This window comes from Amblyomma mixtum, chromosome 6 (assembly GCF_055824585.1).
Source record: "Amblyomma mixtum isolate Tamu chromosome 6, ASM5582458v1, whole genome shotgun sequence".
Lineage (NCBI taxonomy): Eukaryota > Metazoa > Arthropoda > Arachnida > Ixodida > Ixodidae > Amblyomma > Amblyomma mixtum.
Window position 1 is genome coordinate 69,743,456 of NC_143017.1, and position 20,020 is coordinate 69,763,475.

General features: G+C 48.9%; 1 protein-coding gene across 2 annotated transcripts in view; it reads right to left on the minus strand.

Annotated features, from left to right (window-relative positions):
* LOC149339320 (ras-related protein Rab-8A-like) overlaps positions 1–20,020 on the minus strand; it is a 113,565-nt gene that overhangs the window by 80,932 nt on the left and 12,613 nt on the right. For both annotated transcript variants that reach the window (XM_089548076.1, XM_089548075.1), the window contains exon 2: positions 5,993–6,053. In XM_089548076.1, coding sequence (XP_089404202.1) covers positions 5,993–6,053 — 61 coding nt within the window. The remainder of the gene's footprint in view (positions 1–5,992; positions 6,054–20,020) is intronic.

Below are 20,020 nucleotides of genomic sequence, written 5' to 3' on the forward strand. Positions count from 1 at the left end.
TGAATCAATTTTCTATTAACATTTCAACGCCTCCAGTATGTCGTTTTGGTTCTGACTTCTGGGACTTGCTACGTGGAAAACCTATGCAAAAGACAGTAAGTTGCTTTCACCACATGCACTGTACGTCGGAGAAGCCCAACTCCAGGGTAATAGACATAGTGCCGTTCTGCGGCACATGATTATTTCTTCATGTTACAGAACTCTTACATGAAGCACTCAGTAACATAAGTATGTAAACGTTAATAGGATCATAAAAGCGAAAAGCAACCGTTGTGAAATATAAAGCACCACATCGTTTCCATGCAAAACCGCAGCAACGGGTAATGCGTCAATTGGTACCTCACATAACGTGGTCACCGTTGAAGTAGCGCGCCATAAAAGTACTGCAGTAAGCGCTACCGGTGAGGAACCAGGATACCACCTAATTTATGCAGTAAGATGGCATATGAAAGTCTACAGCATGGCGCTGTCTTACAGGGACACTTGTCGACATTCGAAGAGCCCGCAAAAATGATGCGCTCACGCGCAGGCTACGCGCAACCCGACGCAGCGCCTCCTCTATAAAGGAGGCGCTGCCCGACGCGTATACGAGACGTGGTGCCGTGCTGCCATCTATTCGCGCAAGCGGAAAGCGCGACCTACATTTCCGGAGGTGCTGCTTTTCCCTATGCCCACCGTGCAAAGCGGAGAAACCAGCTTTAAAGTGCGAACTGTGACGTGTGACAACGCGCTTAATTTAGTCCAACAGAAGCACGAAATGCACACTGACGTTGATGACAGTGACCAAAAAAACAGCGGTAAAAAATAAAACAGAAAGATACGAAGGACACACGTACACGCACGTATCGCTGAACTGCAGCCGAGATTTCTCTGCAAATAAAATGCTAAGAAAACACAAAAGAACGAAAGGCGATTAATAGAGGGTCACAACGCGAATAAACACTAGCTTCGCATACCAAGAACGAAGAGCGCATGTAGGCTTAAGTGTCCGGTTCTACATTCCTGATAGCTCAAGCTATGCACGTTGAATTATTGCGTCACTTGCGTTAGCTAAATTCCGTCCTCTTTCAGGGGACGACACCCGGGGTATTCGCCCTAAGATCCTGAAGGGTACGCACGAGAACAGATTTAATGTCCATTTCAGGAGTGCGGGTAAACCCATGCCACTTAATGAAAGAGAAGTGCGTAGATGTGAAGAATGAGGTGTAGATTGTGACAGTACATGAAATTGCGCGCTTACATACATACACACCAGGCGGCATGAACTGCATCACTTATATCGAGGGGTTCAACATTCCGGTTCTTATTTTTCGAAAATATGATGAACTTTTTTTCGCTGTTTATTTCAGAATGCTTTTTTTTCGACGAATATTATTTTCGACGAATGAGGTATTGATTTTTGCGGGTGATTTATAGGGGCTATTCTGTGTGGTCAAAAGTCACAATCTACCTCGGCATTTTTTCCAGCATAAGCAGTTCGTTTGTCAGTAATTAACATAATTTGCCACTAATTTTTCAGTTGGAGGTGTGCTCGTAGAAGAAATCGCATTCGTCATTACAAAAAAAAAAACGCAACTTTAATCAGAGAGCCAGCAGACAAGAATGCAAGTGGAAGTTTACTTCGAAGAACTAGGTTGACACGTTTACATTGTGTTGTCGCGCTGGGGTTGAGCGAGAGGGCGGGGCATCACGTGTTCTGCATGTTGGTGGAAGCGAGGGAACTGCGGCTGAATCGTCGCGGTAGCCTGAACGTCATGCGTTTCATGACAACCGTGCATGGTTTCGTGTCAGTGCCCTGCATCAGTTAATTAGCCTACTTAACCGACTAACTGCTGACAGCGGGTGATGACAGTGAACAAAGAAGTGCTTAGCTAGCAGGCGGCGAGGAGATGGTGCTTCTCGGTCTGCAGGGGCATACAAACAAGCGGGAAAATGCGTCAAATCGCACAACTCCATGGCTTATCCAACAATACTATCGTCTCATCACGCTCCTTACTTGCTTACTTAAGTAATTTTGAACTTTCACTGAATGTAACCCGTACTAAACAGCCAGCTAGCTATGCCTTGCCTGCCAAAAGTACCTTATTCGGTTAAAACAGAATTAGACGTATTTTTACAGTTTTTTTTTTTTTTCAGTTCAGTCCGAAAAGTCCACACCCTTACAACAGGCAAAAAGTGCAAAACAAGGCGCACTTCTCAGTACGCGCGATGATATGACAACCGGGCAGTTATGCTGGTCCCGTGAGCAGAAATTTTTGTTACTCACCGCAGCTTGCACGTGCGAGATGACTCTGCCATTTCACAATAGCAAATAGCAAAGGCGACTCTATCCCTCCAGGTAAGTTCCTCCGAGTGTATGGCACTTGCTAATAGATGTGCTGTACTACGTACATGCGACAATCGCATTTCAAACGTTTATGAATATGGCATCGAGGAACAGGCACGAATTGGCTAGGTCTACGCAGGTCAGTTATGAAGGTATCGGGCCGATACTGGTTGCGAGTCAGTCGGGTGCGGATTAGAGGTTTCCCCAGGAATTGAAATTAGGAAGGGGGTGGGGGGTAGCGGAGGACCGGTCGCCATGTTGAATTTTTGGTTGTGGACGCTTTGAAGTTCGGGTGGTCTTCGTATTCGCCAAGTCTTCTTCCGTGTGGAAGTCGTGGTTTCTTTCACCACAAGCCACCTACGGAGTTAATGGGCCTTCGCGTATGTGGCCTTTTTCCGGCGCTTTTTTTTTTAAATTCCGTCCACGTGTAAAAAAAAAAAAACAATGTCACGAAATAAGGGGTTGTTTTCAGAAAAACGAGGGGATTTGTATGAGGTTATGTAGGGGCTAGTACGGATGGACGGGTTTAGAAATGAGGTATCGACGGAATGCTCGAAGGTGAGCGCTGGTAACTTCATTCTTGAAGAAAGGCGGAAGTTGCTGCAAGCGCATGTCACCTTACGCGAGGAGGAAACTCTGGGAAAATAAGGTTCGAGTAAGAGAAAGGCCGCTAGGGGAAGGTTAAATCTGCGAGTAGCCATGTCGTGAGACGCTTGTTTCAATGGCAAAGGTAAAGGCTTACGAAGCACGGCGACACGCAAATTATTTCTGAGTTTCGTGCTGAGGTCTTATATTGTGCGATACTTGGATGAGAAGTCGCGGCTATATGAGAAGAACAAACTTTGGGACGAAATAATTAATTTTTTATACATAGAGGCAGCCCTTTCCATACCCCTCCCCCCCCCCCCCCCCCTTCCGAAAAAAAAAAAAGAATCATCCGGACATCATGCCAGTGATCATCGCCTGTTCTTGAAGGAGTTTACGGCGAGCAAGATGTACGCGGATGTGTAAGAAAGAAAACCGCACTCCACATTACGCAGTAGTGAAGAGGTGGGAGGCTGCGCTGAAAATAGGACGGCAGTCATCATCGTACATGAGCACCGTTCCGGTTATCCCGAAAGTGCGACGGCGGAAGCAAATGTGAGCCCTGTCCTCGGCCTCATCATGAAAGTTCGCAAGCTGCTTTGAACCAGAGTGCGAAACATGTGGGAACGTCATGAGAAGGAGCGCATACCTGCCAGTACCTACTTTGATTTCACAATAGGAGTGTTCAAGGAAGGAGCGAGGTGAGTAGCAGTAATCCCCCATGAGAGGTTGACGATCACTAGTGCTCACTTGAAGCGGCCCCTTACGCCACAGTCGTGCGTCGGTTGGTCACCCATAATGAAACGTGGCTGCGCCATATTGATCCAGGAATCAAGCAACAGTCAAAACAGTCGAAACAGTCTAAACACACCACCTACCCACTTACAGCAATGTTCCAACAGCGAAAATCTGCGGGAAATGTCATGGCCCGCGTATTCAGGGCGTCTGAATAAATTTTGACGGTCGATTAGCTCCGAGAAGGCAAGACAATCAATGTCGAGCATTACTCGAGTCGAACATTTTGCGAAATTCGAATGCGATTACTGTGAGGAGAGAGAGAGTACGCATAGAAGGAGACCACAATGGCTGGCTCGAAGATTCCGGTTCGCCACCCTGCACTGCAAAGGGAAGAGAAAGCGTGCCCCTTCAGTGCGTCATTTTCAATGCTGTAGTAATACTTTATTGGGCTTTACCGTCTCGCCGACCAAACTTCGTGACCAGTATATCTTCACAGGCTAGTCTAAACGATGCCGGGATATCTTCGACTGTAACGCGAGAGCGTTAAGGAGCTCGCGCCGCAGAAAATCCGGCGTCGTTGGCCGTGAGCGAATAATCCAGGAAAAATCCCCAGTGAATTAACCTAGGAGGCAGGTGGCCCACTTGAGTCACGTGACCTTGTGGCGTCATCACAACCTGCCCACCGTGGCAGGTGGCAGTTAAATTAATGATTGGTCGCACAAGCCCCGCAGGTGGCAGCACCTGCCGTCGCAGGGAAATGGCGCATCGCTTAACTGCTGCACCACTGCGCCAGGAGGAGTATATGAAGACTCCCAGGGATCTATGAATGTAAAGAAGAGAATGACCAGTTCCGCGTATATAAGAATTAGCCCATTACGCTACCGCGTCATACCCTTAAGGCGGAGCTTAGGTGACCCCTCTATTTTTTTTTTTTTTTTTTGATACGGTCACAATTAAGACACCGTGCCGTTCCAGCTTGCCTGCGAGAAAGCGGCAGATTTAGACGTCGCATTCACTGGACGGTGTTGATATCGGCCAACACACTCTGGTTCATGGGCGTCCGGAAGGGGGGGCAAGGGGGGGCGGTTGCCCCCCCTTGGAATTACGGACATTATTTATGCCCAGTAGAAAACAACTTCAAACCTACCGCCTCCCCCATCTCCAGACATCGGGTGCACCCCCCTGGAAAAAGTTCTGCGGACGCCCTTGCTCTGGTTTCAGTGCCAGCGGAGATGTTGCCAGAGGTGTACAGCGCTTTTGAAACAGCCAATGGCTGTTTAAAATGCCCGCATATTTTCTGCAGAAGCAGCGCACCTCACTCGGTAAAAGAAACAGCTCCGATTCCTGCAGTCGCAACCTTTGCTAGGACGTCCACCGCTTCTCCATTACTGTATATGCCATCGTACCCAATAGAAAACTGTTCAGAGCATATCGCCATTGTTCTCTGCCAGAGCACCCTTTCGCTATTTTAACTGTATTGTGCGGTGAAAACAATCACTTTCACTGGCCCCAGGTCCAAGCAGTTCTACGCACTTCGGAGTTTTGGAGTACGACCGAACCTCGAATAGTACACTGAACGTGCTGATGCCTATGGACAATGGACGCTCGTGAGCGTACGATCACGACCATACGGGAGCGTTTCCTGACCCTGAATATGCACAAGAAGACAGAATAAAGGGGCGTTATATGATAATCATACCAGTGATGATATGCATCACTGTAGTCATAGCGTGCGTGCATAAATTCCTGCTCATGGGATAACCCATCAACATGCAGCTCGATTTGCCAGTAAGAAATGAGTTACGGCGACGTTCTGCATTATATCGAAACATTTCACATAATGCGGCAAACGTAACAGAAGTGTTGTTCGCGTGTAGTGTAGCTGCGGCCATTCTTCTATGAAGGCTGCGTGTATCTATAACCCCAGGTTTTCCTTCTTGTTGCCGTAATACTATCGCGTGAACAAGAATCAGTATGACCCCGCACCTGTGCTTAAAAAGGTGTATACGGCAGCAATGGCGCAACGAGGACAACGGAACAATGAGCACAACTCTGGCGACTGCGCGAAGACGAGTATAGTAGAGTAATCGCTCATGTACCCTGCAGTGCGTCGATATAATTTCAGCGGCTACAAAGACCATTCCAAGCACCTCTCAACTTTTACATCTGCAGCCGCCCATACGGGACTACATCTAACCAATGTTTATTCACATCCGTAATGATTCGCTGAATGCATCCACGGTTGGCTCATCGCATCATTGCAAGAGTACCGCGATTCATTCCTCTGTGCACGGTTAGCTCTTGAAGGGTACTACTGCCATCAAAGAACGAGATGAAACTCACCATATTTGTAGCTTGACTGGTAGTCCATCGAGGTTGATTATCTTCTGCTTGAAGTCAATGCCTGCACAATGAAAAGTCAGTGCAATCATCAATATAAACTGAGCCATGCATAGGAATACGGCATCATTCAGAGATTGGCAGCATCGATTCGTTGGACGCATTATAGCAATCAAGTCGCGCGTAAAAAATGTTACCTAAGTGATCAATAACTGGTGCGAAGTAACCCCAGCTCGCGGCGCTCCGGTTCCCAGAAACGCCAAAAATGAGAATGGCAGGCCTTCTCCAATCCTCAGTCTTCCGGGAGGCTCAGCAAAAAATCATCGCCTATAAAGAATCCTATATATTGCTTTATTTTTCCCGCCCAACCGGTCGTCTGGCACTTGCGCTATTTTTTTTTTTTTTGCTCGCGGCTGTACAGGTGCGATATGACTTATAGAAGGGGCCTACTTTAAAATACCTCTATATCTGTGTTTAAAAATTTAGGTGCCTTCATGCTAGTTTTTCAATGGGCACAAACTTTCCTGCTTTCCAGGGGGCGAAGTGCTCCGAAAAAAGAACACACCCGTTGAAGATAGAATACCTGTGGCGCTCTCCTCCAAGTTTCCCTTGAACCATTAAACAAACCATCTTCATCAGGGTGCACTCGTAAGTGGAAGTGCTATCTGCTCCAGACAGAGCTGCCCCTGGTTACAGGCAAGGGTGCTTTTCCCGTACCCGCGAATTACTACTTTCTAAGCACTGCGCATTTCGTGAACACGCTTATGACTAGTCACGTGTCACGGGTTCGCTGTCCTGGTAACAGTTATTACGGCAATGCACGAATCCCGAGAAAAAAAAAAAACGCCTAGTGTTTCACTCTGGCTAATTTTCTTCTCGTGTCTTGTACACGCTGTCAACATTAAAAAAAAGAAAGAAATGCGCCCCGATGGAAGAACAAACGCAACGCGCGCAATAAAAGGGCAACAGCCCGGCGTTTCGAAAGCACCGTTTCCTAACCCTGCCCTGAGCCGTGTCTGCGGCAGTACGTTGACTCGATGCAGCCATGCTCTGCGCAGGCATAAATTCTGTCGTTGCTGTGCTAACACGACCCCATAAACCGCTGCGTGTCGTTAAGACGACGGAAAGCGAAACCGGCTCATTCAGCGAGCTCAGCACTCCATCCATCTCACAAATTCAGATGAGCCGTCAGTATTGTAAACCGTGTACCTTAATCTTTTATTCGCATTCAGTGAAGCGTTGCGCTTTTTCCGCGAGCAGTTTGGTCCGCTCGTCAGCGGCGCTCCTTTGAGGGCCGACGCGCTCCAGTGTATGAGGAAAATGCTGGAAGAACATCTTGCGCAAGGTGAAGCTCGGCTGTCAGACTTGCCTTTACGCTTTGCCAAGAGTTTCCATAATGGAAAACCACTCGTTTACTCCGAGAACAGACGAGACTGAAGTACTCCCGGCTTTCGCGCAGAGGCGTGCTTCACCGCTCGCTTGAATTTTTTACACCCCTCGGTGAGAGTATAAGTACAAAAAACACCCGAGAAATGAACGAGCGGCAGCGCTTCGCGTCGAGACAGCGCTCTTCCGATGGATAAAGACGCTCCTTTAGTGCGAGCCGTGCACTTTCTCGGTAAAATAACGCCACCACGCAGAAAAGCGAACAGACGTAGTTCGTTCGAAGGCAAAGGCGAAAGCGCGCGAGGCAGCGCGGGGCTGATACAACGGTCGTTGAGGAGAACGCAATCTTCTTCCGGCGCGCCTGCAGAGAGAGCCCCGTTCTGCTCCCCACCCCCATATCCCACGCAAATCGGTCGGGGAGGACGTCACGTAACATCCCGACGACTTAGCGTTTGAGTTTCTATCTTGCAAGACGACGGGATAGACGGAAGCTTGCAAGAAAAGTAAAGAGAAAAAAAGGAGGAAACGGAAAGCCGACTCGCGGTGCGGTGCGGTAAGCCACGTTCGCTGGTGGCATTCCTGATACACGCCGGAATTTGTTCGTTATTTGTTTCTTTTCTTTTCCAGCCTAATAAGATCAGCCAAGCGAACACGCAGCAAAAAAAAAAAAAGTCCGAACGCTGTGCGGGAGGAGGAGAACTGTGGGGGAGGGGGGAGACAGGGGGGAGACAGGGGGTAAGGAATAGCGCACGCACTCTCGTAATAGTTTCGTTTCGAATGCGATCCCCTTCTGCCCAAGGACTCGGGGCTTCAGCGGGGATTGGAGCTCCTTCTGCGCCGTCTTGACTCGCTCCCCTGCCCCTCGAATTGTATACTCGGCTGGGGCGGTAGAGGAAAGATTTTGCGTGAGCGCGACCTTGACTCGCTCCCCTGCCCCTCTTATAGCGAATTGTATACTCGGCTGGGGCGGAGAGGGAAGATTTTGCGTGAGGTCGTGCTCTTTGCGTGCGCACACTTTCGCTGTTTTCTTTCTCTTTAAGTCCGAAACTCGTTTTCCCCGTAGACCGAACAAAAGGCAAGCCTGACATCTCTCTCCGCTTTCTTTGATTCCCAGCGCTGGCAGGCACTTTTTTTCTTTTGTAACTTTCAAGCACCGTGTATAGATAGGAAGAAGCAGCTACCTGGTTTGATTTTCGCGCAGCACAGCACTTTGATTCAGTCTCTGCGACCGCGTTTCCACGCGAGAGGACCACTGCCTTTGATGTGTGCCCAGATTACGCTCCGAAATACAGGCGCGAAATTTAAAGCAAGAAGCTAATTGCTAGTTTACGACAGAAACAGGCCGCCTGCGTGTCTGACCTGGAAACTTGAAGCTAAAAATACAAAAAATATACCTCGAAGGGTAACACAGTATGACCTTGCGGTGATTCATCAATAAATAAAATAAAAATAAATTCATCTGGGTTCGCCTCAATATCCTCCGCCCTGACGCCGTTAAAATCGCTACAGCCTTAATTAAACATTGCCGCTCGTACTCGTGTGTGCCACGGCTCTGGCAGTGCGCGACTTATAGCGTACACTGCCGTGCCGTAATTAAATCGGAACAGCCACTTTCATATCTGTCGGCGCCTGTCGCATAGTGCGCGTGGCTTTGATGAGACAAGCAGCTCGCTTACAACCTCTTTGCTAGAAACTTCGAAACGCGCATTAGACACAGGTGTGAGACAAGCACAGGCAGGGTCCACTTTTAAAAACGTGAACAGCATACAGACCGCATCGTCCTTGGTGTCATGAAGTAGAATGATTTGAAGCACTATACAGTGAAGCGTTCTCCGAACTTTAGATCGAAGTTATTCAGGTCCAAACCGGCCGTATACTGCACACCTGCGCTCGCCAAGGCTGTCATTAATGACGCCGGAAAAGTTGGCGACGAATGAACTATTCCGTAGAGGCCAGGCAACGGAGGCTACGCACACAATGCGTAAAGACACCGAAGTTTGCAGTAAGAAGCAGAACTGGCATAGCTACAGTAGACCTTCAGTCTGGGCTAACTGGCCCATCTGAACTGCAACAGGGTTTAGCGAAGACAAAAAAAATATGGAGCACGTAGGAGGCAACGACCGTGCATGCTCTTCAAGTTGTGCTCTAATCAATGGTCGGTTGCCCTCAGTCCAGGGCTCCGCTGGCCACTGCCGCCCGTTGAGCTCGCTGTACCAGACCTTGTTGGTCTTCACAGCGGTCGCTGGACAGCAGTCTCCCATTGCTCCGCACTCGGGTTTTGTATTTTGGGGGCCACGTCTATGTTTTGGCAGGCCCATGTGATGTGATATAGAGTAATTTTGTCGTCGCACCAGGGACATTTGTCCGCGTGTATCGTAGGATGCATTTTGTTTAGTATATGTAGGTTTGGGAAGGAGCCTGTTTGTAATTGTCTCCATGTGACAGCTTCCTCTCTGCTGAGAGATTTGTGCGGTGGGGGCTATCGCATTCTTCTGCCTCGACAGAGAAGGCTCCTGGGGGTAGAACCAAGACGTCTCTGAAGATGCCCCCAAACCGCAGGAAAAAGCATTAGTGAAAATAAAGTTTTCCCTTCCTTCCTTCCTTCCTTCCTTCAAGTTGTGCTCTTACATTTATCGTTTCTCACTATATTCACGCTGTGCTGAACGGCTACAATCTTTAATACGAATCAAGACACAGTGGAGGAGTTCGTAAACTACTACTGTAAACTACACCGTAAACTAGTTCGTCTAACACGTTTCCACAGCTTGAGCGCCATCGATGCCTAGCGGATTATCGTCCTGCAATAACGGGATTGCTCTTTCAAAGTTGGACGGGAAATCTGCCACTCATTGGCTTATGCCAACGCATGCATCCCTCATACTATCACTGAGTGGAACTCTTCGCTGTAGGACGTTAACTTAATCGCCGGAATGGAAACGTGTTCAGTTTCATACGTACTTACGTACTGGTATTTTCTTGTGCATACGCTTCTACGTCCCATCCATTCGTCTGCCAGTTTTCTGACCTCTATATATCGCTCTCATTTCTGTGAATGCGCAGTCGTGCGCAATATAAAAGGAACAAATGTCCGAACATTCATTTACAGATTACTCCCTAATTGTGTGTGACAAGCACATATTTTTTTTTTTCTGTTTTCTGACCAGTTTTCCTATCGACGCATAATATCCAAACGTCATTCTCGAATCTAGCGAAGTGACCTGAAAAATCGCCGTTTTGTGCAAACAGATTGTGCTCACGATTCTACCCTTCCTGTGAGGGCCCTTATAGGGGCAACATAAATGTGTAAAAATAAACAGCATGGCAGTTGCTCTTCTGTAAGCCTTTGTGCTCTTTGAGCTGCGGTAACGAAAGCCTTGAAAACACATAAACGCACTCAGGAGACGAACGTTTGCCCTATACGATGACGTGCAAGGCGCGGTTCCTGGAACCATTATGTCGACTGGAACTGCTCACGTGGCTGGCATTACACCGGTAAGAAGGAAAGTACTTTCTGTCGCCGAGTAATCGCTTTGTTTTGCACAAAAGGCGTATGGCAGCTGACAAAAAGACAGCGTTCGGCGCAGTGCATCTGCACGCCAGGAGCTGTGAGTCGAAACGAATAGAATAGAATAGAATAGAATAGAATAGAATAGAATAGAATAGAATAGAATAGAATAGAATAGAATACTCTGAAGAGTATTCAATTGGAACCGAAGACAAGTTTCAATGCCTAGCCAGGAGAACTGGAGAAGCGAAATGCGGTGCTAATTCAACGAATTCGTGTGGGCGCTGTGCAGACTACAGGGTGGCCTGGACATCCAGATCGCAAACCCCTCCACTGATATTTCCCACCTGCTCCGCTCCCGCTACGGGGCAACGCTGAATCGCCTTTTGGGAGCTGGACTTCGGGCAGCGCACGACTGACATCTACGCATCCAAGGCTACGATCGAAGCCGCTTGTCAGACATGCGCATGTGCGCATACCGGCCTCAGCATAGAGCCGCGTTAGCATTCATGAATGAAACCAGTCTGTACGTTTTATTAGTAATTACTGTCAGAGGGCTATAGTTTGCGCGCTAAAAAGGATGTAGCGCGAACAACGCCGCAAGCTTCGCAAGAGAGAGTGCTGTCTGCAGGACACTTCCGAATAATGGAGTCTTCGGCGCATTCTAGTTGTGCGGACCTTCCGGAGTAGTTCTCTGCGGAAGCGAAGTACCTCTATGCTCACGCAGCACGTTTCCGGAGAGTGTTTCCAATACAGCGACGCTGTAAAGTCAGGACATGCACGCGCCAGCTTATGCGGCGTTTCCACCGTGCCTGTACGAACGCCATGGCTTCCACCGTGGAAATGTTTTGGTGTGACTGGTGTACACGCGAAAATACAATGCTGACCGCAGACCACGCGAACGAGTCCTGGTATGGATAAAGGGTTGGGGCTTCAGTCCCCATCCTGTGTTCTGTCAATTTCCCCTATACTACCGGTTGGCAACGCAATTTCTGAAGAATCGGTCCAAAAACCAATTTCAGTTTCAACTTGACAGGTGCCCAGCATGTTTTAAACATGCCAGTTATGCCAGTACTCCCATTCCTATCCTATCCTATCCTATCCTATCCTATCCTATCCTATCCTATCCTATCCTATCCTATCCTATCCTATACTATCCTGCCCTATCCTGTCCTGTCCTGTCCTGTCCTGTCCTGTCCTGTCCTGTCCTATCCTATCCTATCCTATCCTATCCTATCCTATCCTATCCTATCCTATCCTATCCTATACGCCGTGAAACGTTTCGAAACGTTTCACGGCGTTTCACGAAACGCTGTGCGCGTCTGTGTAGGGGTTGTAACCAGACATTTTGTGGGCCGAACGGTCTTTATAGGACGCCACAAAACGCTTTTAAACGCCTCTCGGACGTTCTACGAGTGTCTGTGTAAGGTTCATTACTTACCAAAGGAGTGATAGCAGCATATAGCACGTCTTATAGTGGGTGGTCGTCTGTGCTACACCCAGCGTAGAAGGTCATTAAGGAAAAGATGAAAAGGGCAGACATATAAAAGGAAAAGCAGATATAGTTTATGCTTGTTCTAGATGAGTTTCGCGACTTATGCAGAGTAGCGTAAGCATACTAAATTTTCTTTGTTTGCGTTTATCGACAATCTCCCCCAGACGCCTCTACACTGTGGTTCTGCATCAGTAGGCTACTAGGCTTCACTGGAGTGAAGACCCCCGGAGTTCTTTTTTTTTTACCCACTGGCTAAATTTAACCTTTTTCAATAAAGCCCTTTCCTCTTGTGCATGCACAAGAAAAAAAAATTGACGCAACGTTTACGGCAACGTAACGCGAAATTCAACTACAGCTGCAGACGTCGAAGGCGTCACTCTTCTGCAGCAGCACCAGGGTCTGTTAACGCCGGCTAGCTGGTTTATTACGGAATAGTGACGTCATCCTCTTCGCATCGTGTGACGTGATTGTGGCCAATTTCCACTCTCCAACTCCAACCGTAGCTCGCTTTCCACTTTTGGCTCCCTTCTCTCCACATAGCGCAACAACGCCTTGAGCAAGAACAAGTCCCAAACGCCTGCGTCACTGCTGTGAGATGGTCGTCATGGTTATGTCGGATTAGAAGGACCCAGACGACTCGAGCCTAGCTGCCATCATGTGCTGGCAAGAGCCTGCACGTGTCCCGCTGTGAGAAACGGGCGCAAGCAGACCATCTCATGTGCGGCTCTTCTTGAAGCAGCGGGTGATATCTCATGGTAAGAGACAGCTACCGCAGTTGGTGTGAAAAGAAACGTTGCAGTATCCGCGCGGCTTCAAAAACGGAGCATTTATAAAGGTAAGGCCTCCGGACTGCAGATGAGGTTAGCTTATATCATTGAATAAGAAAACAGGGAGATGTATACGGACTAGACAGGCAGCGTTTTACACACCGCTGCAAGGCCCTAGCCATGCAGCCGACGCGTCGCAGTGCAAACAAGTCCTGTCCGCGACGTTGTTTGCAACACTTTCTATCACCCCCCCCCCCCCCCCCCCCCCTTCCCCAAACCTCATGCCATAACTCTTCTCTTCCTAAATAAATGTTTTTACTACTACTTGCGACACTTGTTTCACATAATATATACAGTACACGCTTTTAGGCGTTCGTGCCTTCTCGATGCAAAGCTCTGAAACCAGCGCGAAAGTAATAAGAGTGTAAAGAACGGCGACCGGTGTTGTGTAGTTCTTGTATTCGTTCGTACTCGCGCTTTCAGTGGCAACTCTGAATTCGAGCACTTACATATCACTCGTAAAATCGCCCAGAAAAGGAGGTGGTCACTTTTCTTTTAATTTATACCAAGGGGCGAATTTGCGCAATAATAGGAAAACGAGAAGCTCCGATTTTAACGCTATAGTGGTAAGGTTGTGTAGAAAATCCGCCGTCGTCGGCGTTGTTAACGAAAAATCCCCGGAGACAGTAACGTAGCCAAGGGGTCAGTGTCAGAACGTCCCCCGAAATTTTCTGAGCGCTGCATCCCCCCCCCCCCCCTCCTTTCGGTCTTTCTTTAGACCATGCTATTTACACACCGCATCGATATAGTAAAATGTAAAAACTAGAATAAGAATAGTGTCGGTTTATGCTCGAAAAGATTGAGGTACGTTGTCGCGGCTCTATAATAGGTTTATGCTTTGGTTTATGGGGTTTAACATCCCAAGGCGACTAAGGCTATGAGAGACGCCGTAGTGGAGGGCTCCGGAAATTTCGACCACCTGGGGTTCTTTAACGTGCACTGACATAGCACACTACACGGGCCTCTAGAATTTCGGCTACATCGAAATTCAACCGCTGCGGCAGGGGTCGCGAACCCACGCGTCTTTCGGGCCGGCAGCCGCGGTAGTTATTGCAGAAAAGAGAGACACTTTTTCGCTATCGCACGACGTATGCCACTCCTTTTAATTATAGGCACAGTTCGCCCAATTAAACATACCTTTTCTCGTCAGCTTACTTTTTCACCATTTACATTGTCCTCAGATGATCATAATCTATCGTGAAAATAAAAAGTGCCTGAAAAAAATGTCTCTGCGGCCGGGCGCAGGTTCAGATGCCATTCGCTCGCTTTTGCTGAATTTGTTGTAGAGCAGGAGTTTTTGTTGTTGCATATCATGTTAAAATATTGTAAATAGCCGCGATTTTTCGTAGGAGTGTTTTTTTTTTGTGAGAAAATAAATGTTATTTACGAATCAAGTCCTTGGAGTCCTGTGTGCACTCTTACTTTATGTAGATACTACAGTGAAGGGAAGAACTAACCCTTTGGCTTTATTAAAGGGCCCTGGCCCACCCCAGCGCAGCAGACACTCTCTACCTCTCTTTGAGCGAGCCTCCTCTCCTTCCATTCCCTCCTCGAAATTCTTCTCTCCCGCTCCTCGTCGAGTAGGCTCGGCAAGGCAAAATCACCCCTTCCTTCTCCGACGTAAGCCGGAGGCGTGGTGTCTGTGAAGTGCGTCACAGGGCGACGTCATGGCCCCGCCTTCAATAGAATTCTTTTCTTGGTGTTTGCATTTTCTCCGCACACTGAACGATCGAGAGGCGCGATCGGCTCGACTACCTAGACTTGTTAGCGAGCGCATCCTCTCATACATCTGTTTGTCATTCCCAGTTAACGAGCCACCTTTTCATTTTCTTTTAGGCCTCCCCACCGTTTCACGAGCGGAGGGGCGGAAGTCGGTTGTGTTCGAAACACACGGCGAAGCGCGGACCCGGCAACCGCTCGTTTGCTTTTCTCCATGCGTGTTTGTGTTCTGTGTGTTTGTGTCTTTTCTCCGCTCCAAAGCATATGTCATTCATTGGAGTCAAGGCGTACGCAAGATGCACGAAAGATAAGGGGTGTGTGTGCGGAGCGGTGAAGTGGGCGAGCGAGGGAAAGGCTCTGCTGCACTACTAATTAAAACCTTGTTTTGGGGGGCTCGCATAGAAGAAAAGAAACTGAGAAGGGAGCGCGCACGCAGAGCGTCTCGTGACGTGATCACGGCGGGGGGGGGGGGGGGGGGGGGGGGGGGGGAAGGGGAGGGGGGGGGCGAACCAACTCCCTCAGTTTTACTATTTTTTTACTTTTTATGGCTAGGGTTCAAGGCTGTCGCCGCACGCTCCCTCCGCAGTTTTTTTTTTTTGTTCCTTCATGCGGGTTTGTAGGCATGAGCCAGAACTGAAGGCGCTGCGGAAAGCCTTGTGCAGACGACGCGACGCCAAGGCTACGCCCAACCTTCTCCCGTCAGTCAGAACGATGCACCAATGGAGTGCCTTTAGCGAAAGTAGCCCCCCTTGACGTCAGCGGGGTGCAGAGTAGTGGGCCGGGCCCGTTTTTGAAGGAAGGAAAGAACGAACGGGCTTTGATTTGAATTTTCGCAGCTTTTCGGGGCGCGCATGGCTCTAGTATTTTGCAGAGGTTATCTTCGATGCCTCATCTATGCAGTGGGCTTGTTTTTCAAAAATGTCCGGACCCTGGTCAGTGGCCCTTTAAAGGAGAAAAGTGACTAAGATATTATTTGGGTGCAGGCTTTCTGTTGTTTTTATTTTTTTGCCGGCGGCATATAACACCCCTCAAAAAATATTTCTGGCTAGGTCACTGCCCGTAGAAGCAACCTATAGGTGGGCCACCTAGGTCCCGTGACCATGTGGCGTTATCACAGTCTGCCCATCGGGTCGTGAGGAAACTTACCACCGTTGTAGATGGCAGCACCACCGGTGGCAGCACCTGCCACCGCAGGGCACGGCATGCATCGATCATTGGTGATCGACGGATTCGAAATGCTACTTCAGTGCTACCGGGGCCGCCGAGGACTTGTTGAGCCATCAAGTGGGTTGTTTAGGCACTCTGCTTTCGTTTCTTGCGTAGTTTCTATTTTCTCAACAAGGTTACAATTTTTGAAACGCCCTAGAGGTCGAGGTTCCGGCGTAGTGCACTCTTCGGGACAGCTTCGCGTGCTAATGCTGCATCCGCAGCAGATTTTTACCATGCATCAAACAGCTGTGACTCGGACGATGATATTACATCGTCCGATTTTTATTTCGACCTAGAAACTGCTCAACCACAGCACGAAACATGGGCGCCTGTCCGCCTGTAGGTATCGTTTTCCGCTTCTTGTCTGTTTGTTCATCCCTGTAGCCTGTTTACGCATCGCACTGATGTTATGAATGACATTTCTGGTTTCTGTATAGTTACTTAAGATCACATGGGCAAGATTTACTCCCTTCAGCCTGTAAAAGAATGGACCTCAGGCCCAATAGAAACCAGGGCACCGGCCTCGGACTGACGCTCCGTAATAGCCCAAAGCCGTTCGCGAAAAATATGGATGTCTTCATACTGGTCCTAAATCGTTAGAAACGACTTCCAAAACAGTTTCTTCTAAAACCAAAGCATTGTAGAGACTTTTCAAGCAATTTAATTGCTTTTTCTAGTTTTCATATGAGTAGATCATCATGAACTGTCGCGAAATTGTGACATGTGCTTGCATACTGTAACAATCCTTTTCATTGGATTCTATATTTCGGTTTGGTTTGGTTTGTGGTGGTTTAACGTCCCAAAGCCACTCAGGCTATGAGGGACGCCATAGTGAAGGGCTCCAAAAATTTCGACCACATGGGGTTTTTTGCACTGACTTCGCACAGCAGACGGGCCTCTAGAATTTCGCCTCCATCGAAATTCGACCGCCGCGGCCGGGATCGAACCCGCGTGTTTCGGGTCAGCAGCCGAGCACCATAACCACTGAGCCACCGCGGAAGCGGATTCTATATGTGGATTCTATATTTCATTCTTATCATTCTCAGCCCGAGCTGCCTGATCAGGGCGATTACGGAGGGGTGGCTGTCTTTAAGCCCAATTACAATAGGCGGAAAAGGAAAAAATGATAATACAATCGTTATGTCACAGCTGGCATGCTTTCGACGAGTGAAATGCCCATAAGCAGTTAGTACTTTCGTCAGGCAGTGTAATCTTGCAGAAGGCTGCGAACTGACGTCTGGGAAGCTCCGGAAAGCACCGCATTGGCTTTGGTGGACTTAAAGTTTGGGGTCAGTACAGCCGATGCGGTTGCAGCATGTATTGACGCTAGGCTGCGGCACACGTACAGTCGGGGACAAAAGCATCTGGACCATGTGTTCCTCAAACGAAGCCGTCAGCACTGCTGTTAGCTGGCGGCTGGAGACCACTCTTGTGGAGATGAAAGAACAAAATTTGGACTTTCACTTCTACAAGTGCCGTCTCCAGCCGCCGGCTAATAGCAGAGATGTCGTCTTCATTTGAAGAACACGTGGTCCATAGACTTTTGTCCCCGACTGTACGTGCTTCCTTCCTCGATGAGGCTTACTACATTAGAAGAGGCTCCCATTTAAGCAGCGTTTACCAGTGCGGTAGCAGTGTCCTCAAACGAGACGCCCGGCACAACGACTCATGGTTCGCATAGCCAGCAGGTAATGCTCATTCTTCTGGCAGTGTGTTCATTGCTTCAGTGTGCTTCGCGTGCTGCTCACTTGGCAGCAGTGCCGATGCGGTTGCAGCATGTATTGACGCTAGGCTGCGGCACACGTACAGTCGGGGACAAAAGCATCTGGACCATGTGTTCCTCAAACGAAGCCGACAGCACTGCTGTAATCTGGCGGCTGGAGACCACTCTTGTAGAGATGAAAGAACAAAATTTTGACTTTCACTTCCGGAAGTGTCGTCTCCAGCCGCCGGCTAATAGCAGAGATGTCTTCATTTGAAGAACACGTGGTCCATAGACTTTTGTCCCCGACTGTACGTGCTTCCTTCCTCGATGAGGCTTACTACATTAGAAGAGGCTCCCATTTAAGCAGCGTTTACCCAGTGCGGTAGCAGTGTCCTCAAACGAGACGCCCGGCACAACGACTCATGGTTCGCATAGCCAGCAGGTAATGCTCATTCTTCTGGCAGTGTGTTCATTGCTTCAGTGTGCTTCGCGTGCTGCTCACTTGGCAGCAGTGCCGATGCGGTTGCAGCATGTATTGACGCTAGGCTGCGGCACACGTACAGTCGGGGACAAAAGCATCTGGACCATGTGTTCCTCAAACGAAGCCGACAGCACTGCTGTAATCTGGCGGCTGGAGACCACTCTTGTAGAGATGAAAGAACAAAATTTTGACTTTCACTTCCGGAAGTGTCGTCTCCAGCCGCCGGCTAATAGCAGAGATGTCTTCATTTGAAGAACACGTGGTCCATAGACTTTTGTCCCCGACTGTACGTGCTTCCTTCCTCGATGAGGCTTACTACATTAGAAGAGGCTCCCATTTAAGCAGCGTTTACCAGTGCGGTAGCAGTGTCCTCAAACGAGACGCCCGGCACAACGACTCATGGTTCGCATAGCCAGCAGGTAATGCTCATTCTTCTGGCAGTGTGTTCATTGCTTCAGTGTGCTTCGCGTGCTGCTCACTTGGCAGCAGTGCCGATGCGGTTGCAGCATGTATTGACGCTAGGCTGCGGCACACGTACAGTCGGGGACAAAAGCATCTGGACCATGTGTTCCTCAAACGAAGCCGACAGCACTGCTGTAATCTGGCGGCTGGAGACCACTCTTGTAGAGATGAAAGAACAAAATTTTGACTTTCACTTCCGGAAGTGTCGTCTCCAGCCGCCGGCTAATAGCAGAGATGTCTTCATTTGAAGAACACGTGGTCCATAGACTTTTGTCCCCGACTGTACGTGCTTCCTTCCTCGATGAGGCTTACTACATTAGAAGAGGCTCCCATTTAAGCAGCGTTTACCAGTGCGGTAGCAGTGTCCTCAAACGAGACGCCCGGCACAACGACTCATGGTTCGCATAGCCAGCAGGTAATGCTCATTCTTCTGGCAGTGTGTTCATTGCTTCAGTGTGCTTCGCGTGCTGCTCACTTGGCAGCAGTGCCGATGCGGTTGCAGCATGTATTGACGCTAGGCCGCGGCACACGTACAGTCGGGGACAAAAGCATCTGGACCATGTGTTCCTCAAACGAAGCCGACAGCACTGCTGTAATCTGGCGGCTGGAGACCACTCTTGTAGAGATGAAAAGAACAAAATTTTGACTTTCACTTCCGGAAGTGTCGTCTCCAGCCGCCGGCTAATAGCAGAGATGTCGTCTTCATTTGAAGAACACGTGGTCCATAGACTTTTGTCCCCGACTGTACGAGCTTCCTTCCTCGATGAGGCTTACTACATTAGAAGAGGCTCCCATTTAAGCAGCATTTACCAGTGCAGTAACAGTGTCCTCAAACGAGACGCCCGGCACAACGACTCATGGTTCGCATAGCCAGCAGATAATGTTCATTCTTCTGACAGTATGTTCATTGCTTCAGTGTGCTTCGCGTGCTGCTCACTTGGCAGCTGCCGATGCGGTTGCAGCATGTACTGACGCTAGGCTGCGGCACACGTATAGCCGGGGACAAAGGCATCTGGACCATGTGTTCCTCAAACGAAGCCGACAGCTCTGTTGTTTGTAGTTGTCTGTAGGATTGTAGTTCTGTAGTTGCGAGAACGACACAAGTTCGCTCTGGGATGAAGCGATAGCCAAGGGAAGTGTACCAGAGCGGGCCAAGCAAATTGAGCGCTTGCATCCCCTTCGCTCCGCAATGCTCTCCGCCCCGTGTAAAAGGCACAGCTTCCTTCACACTTCACTGCTTTC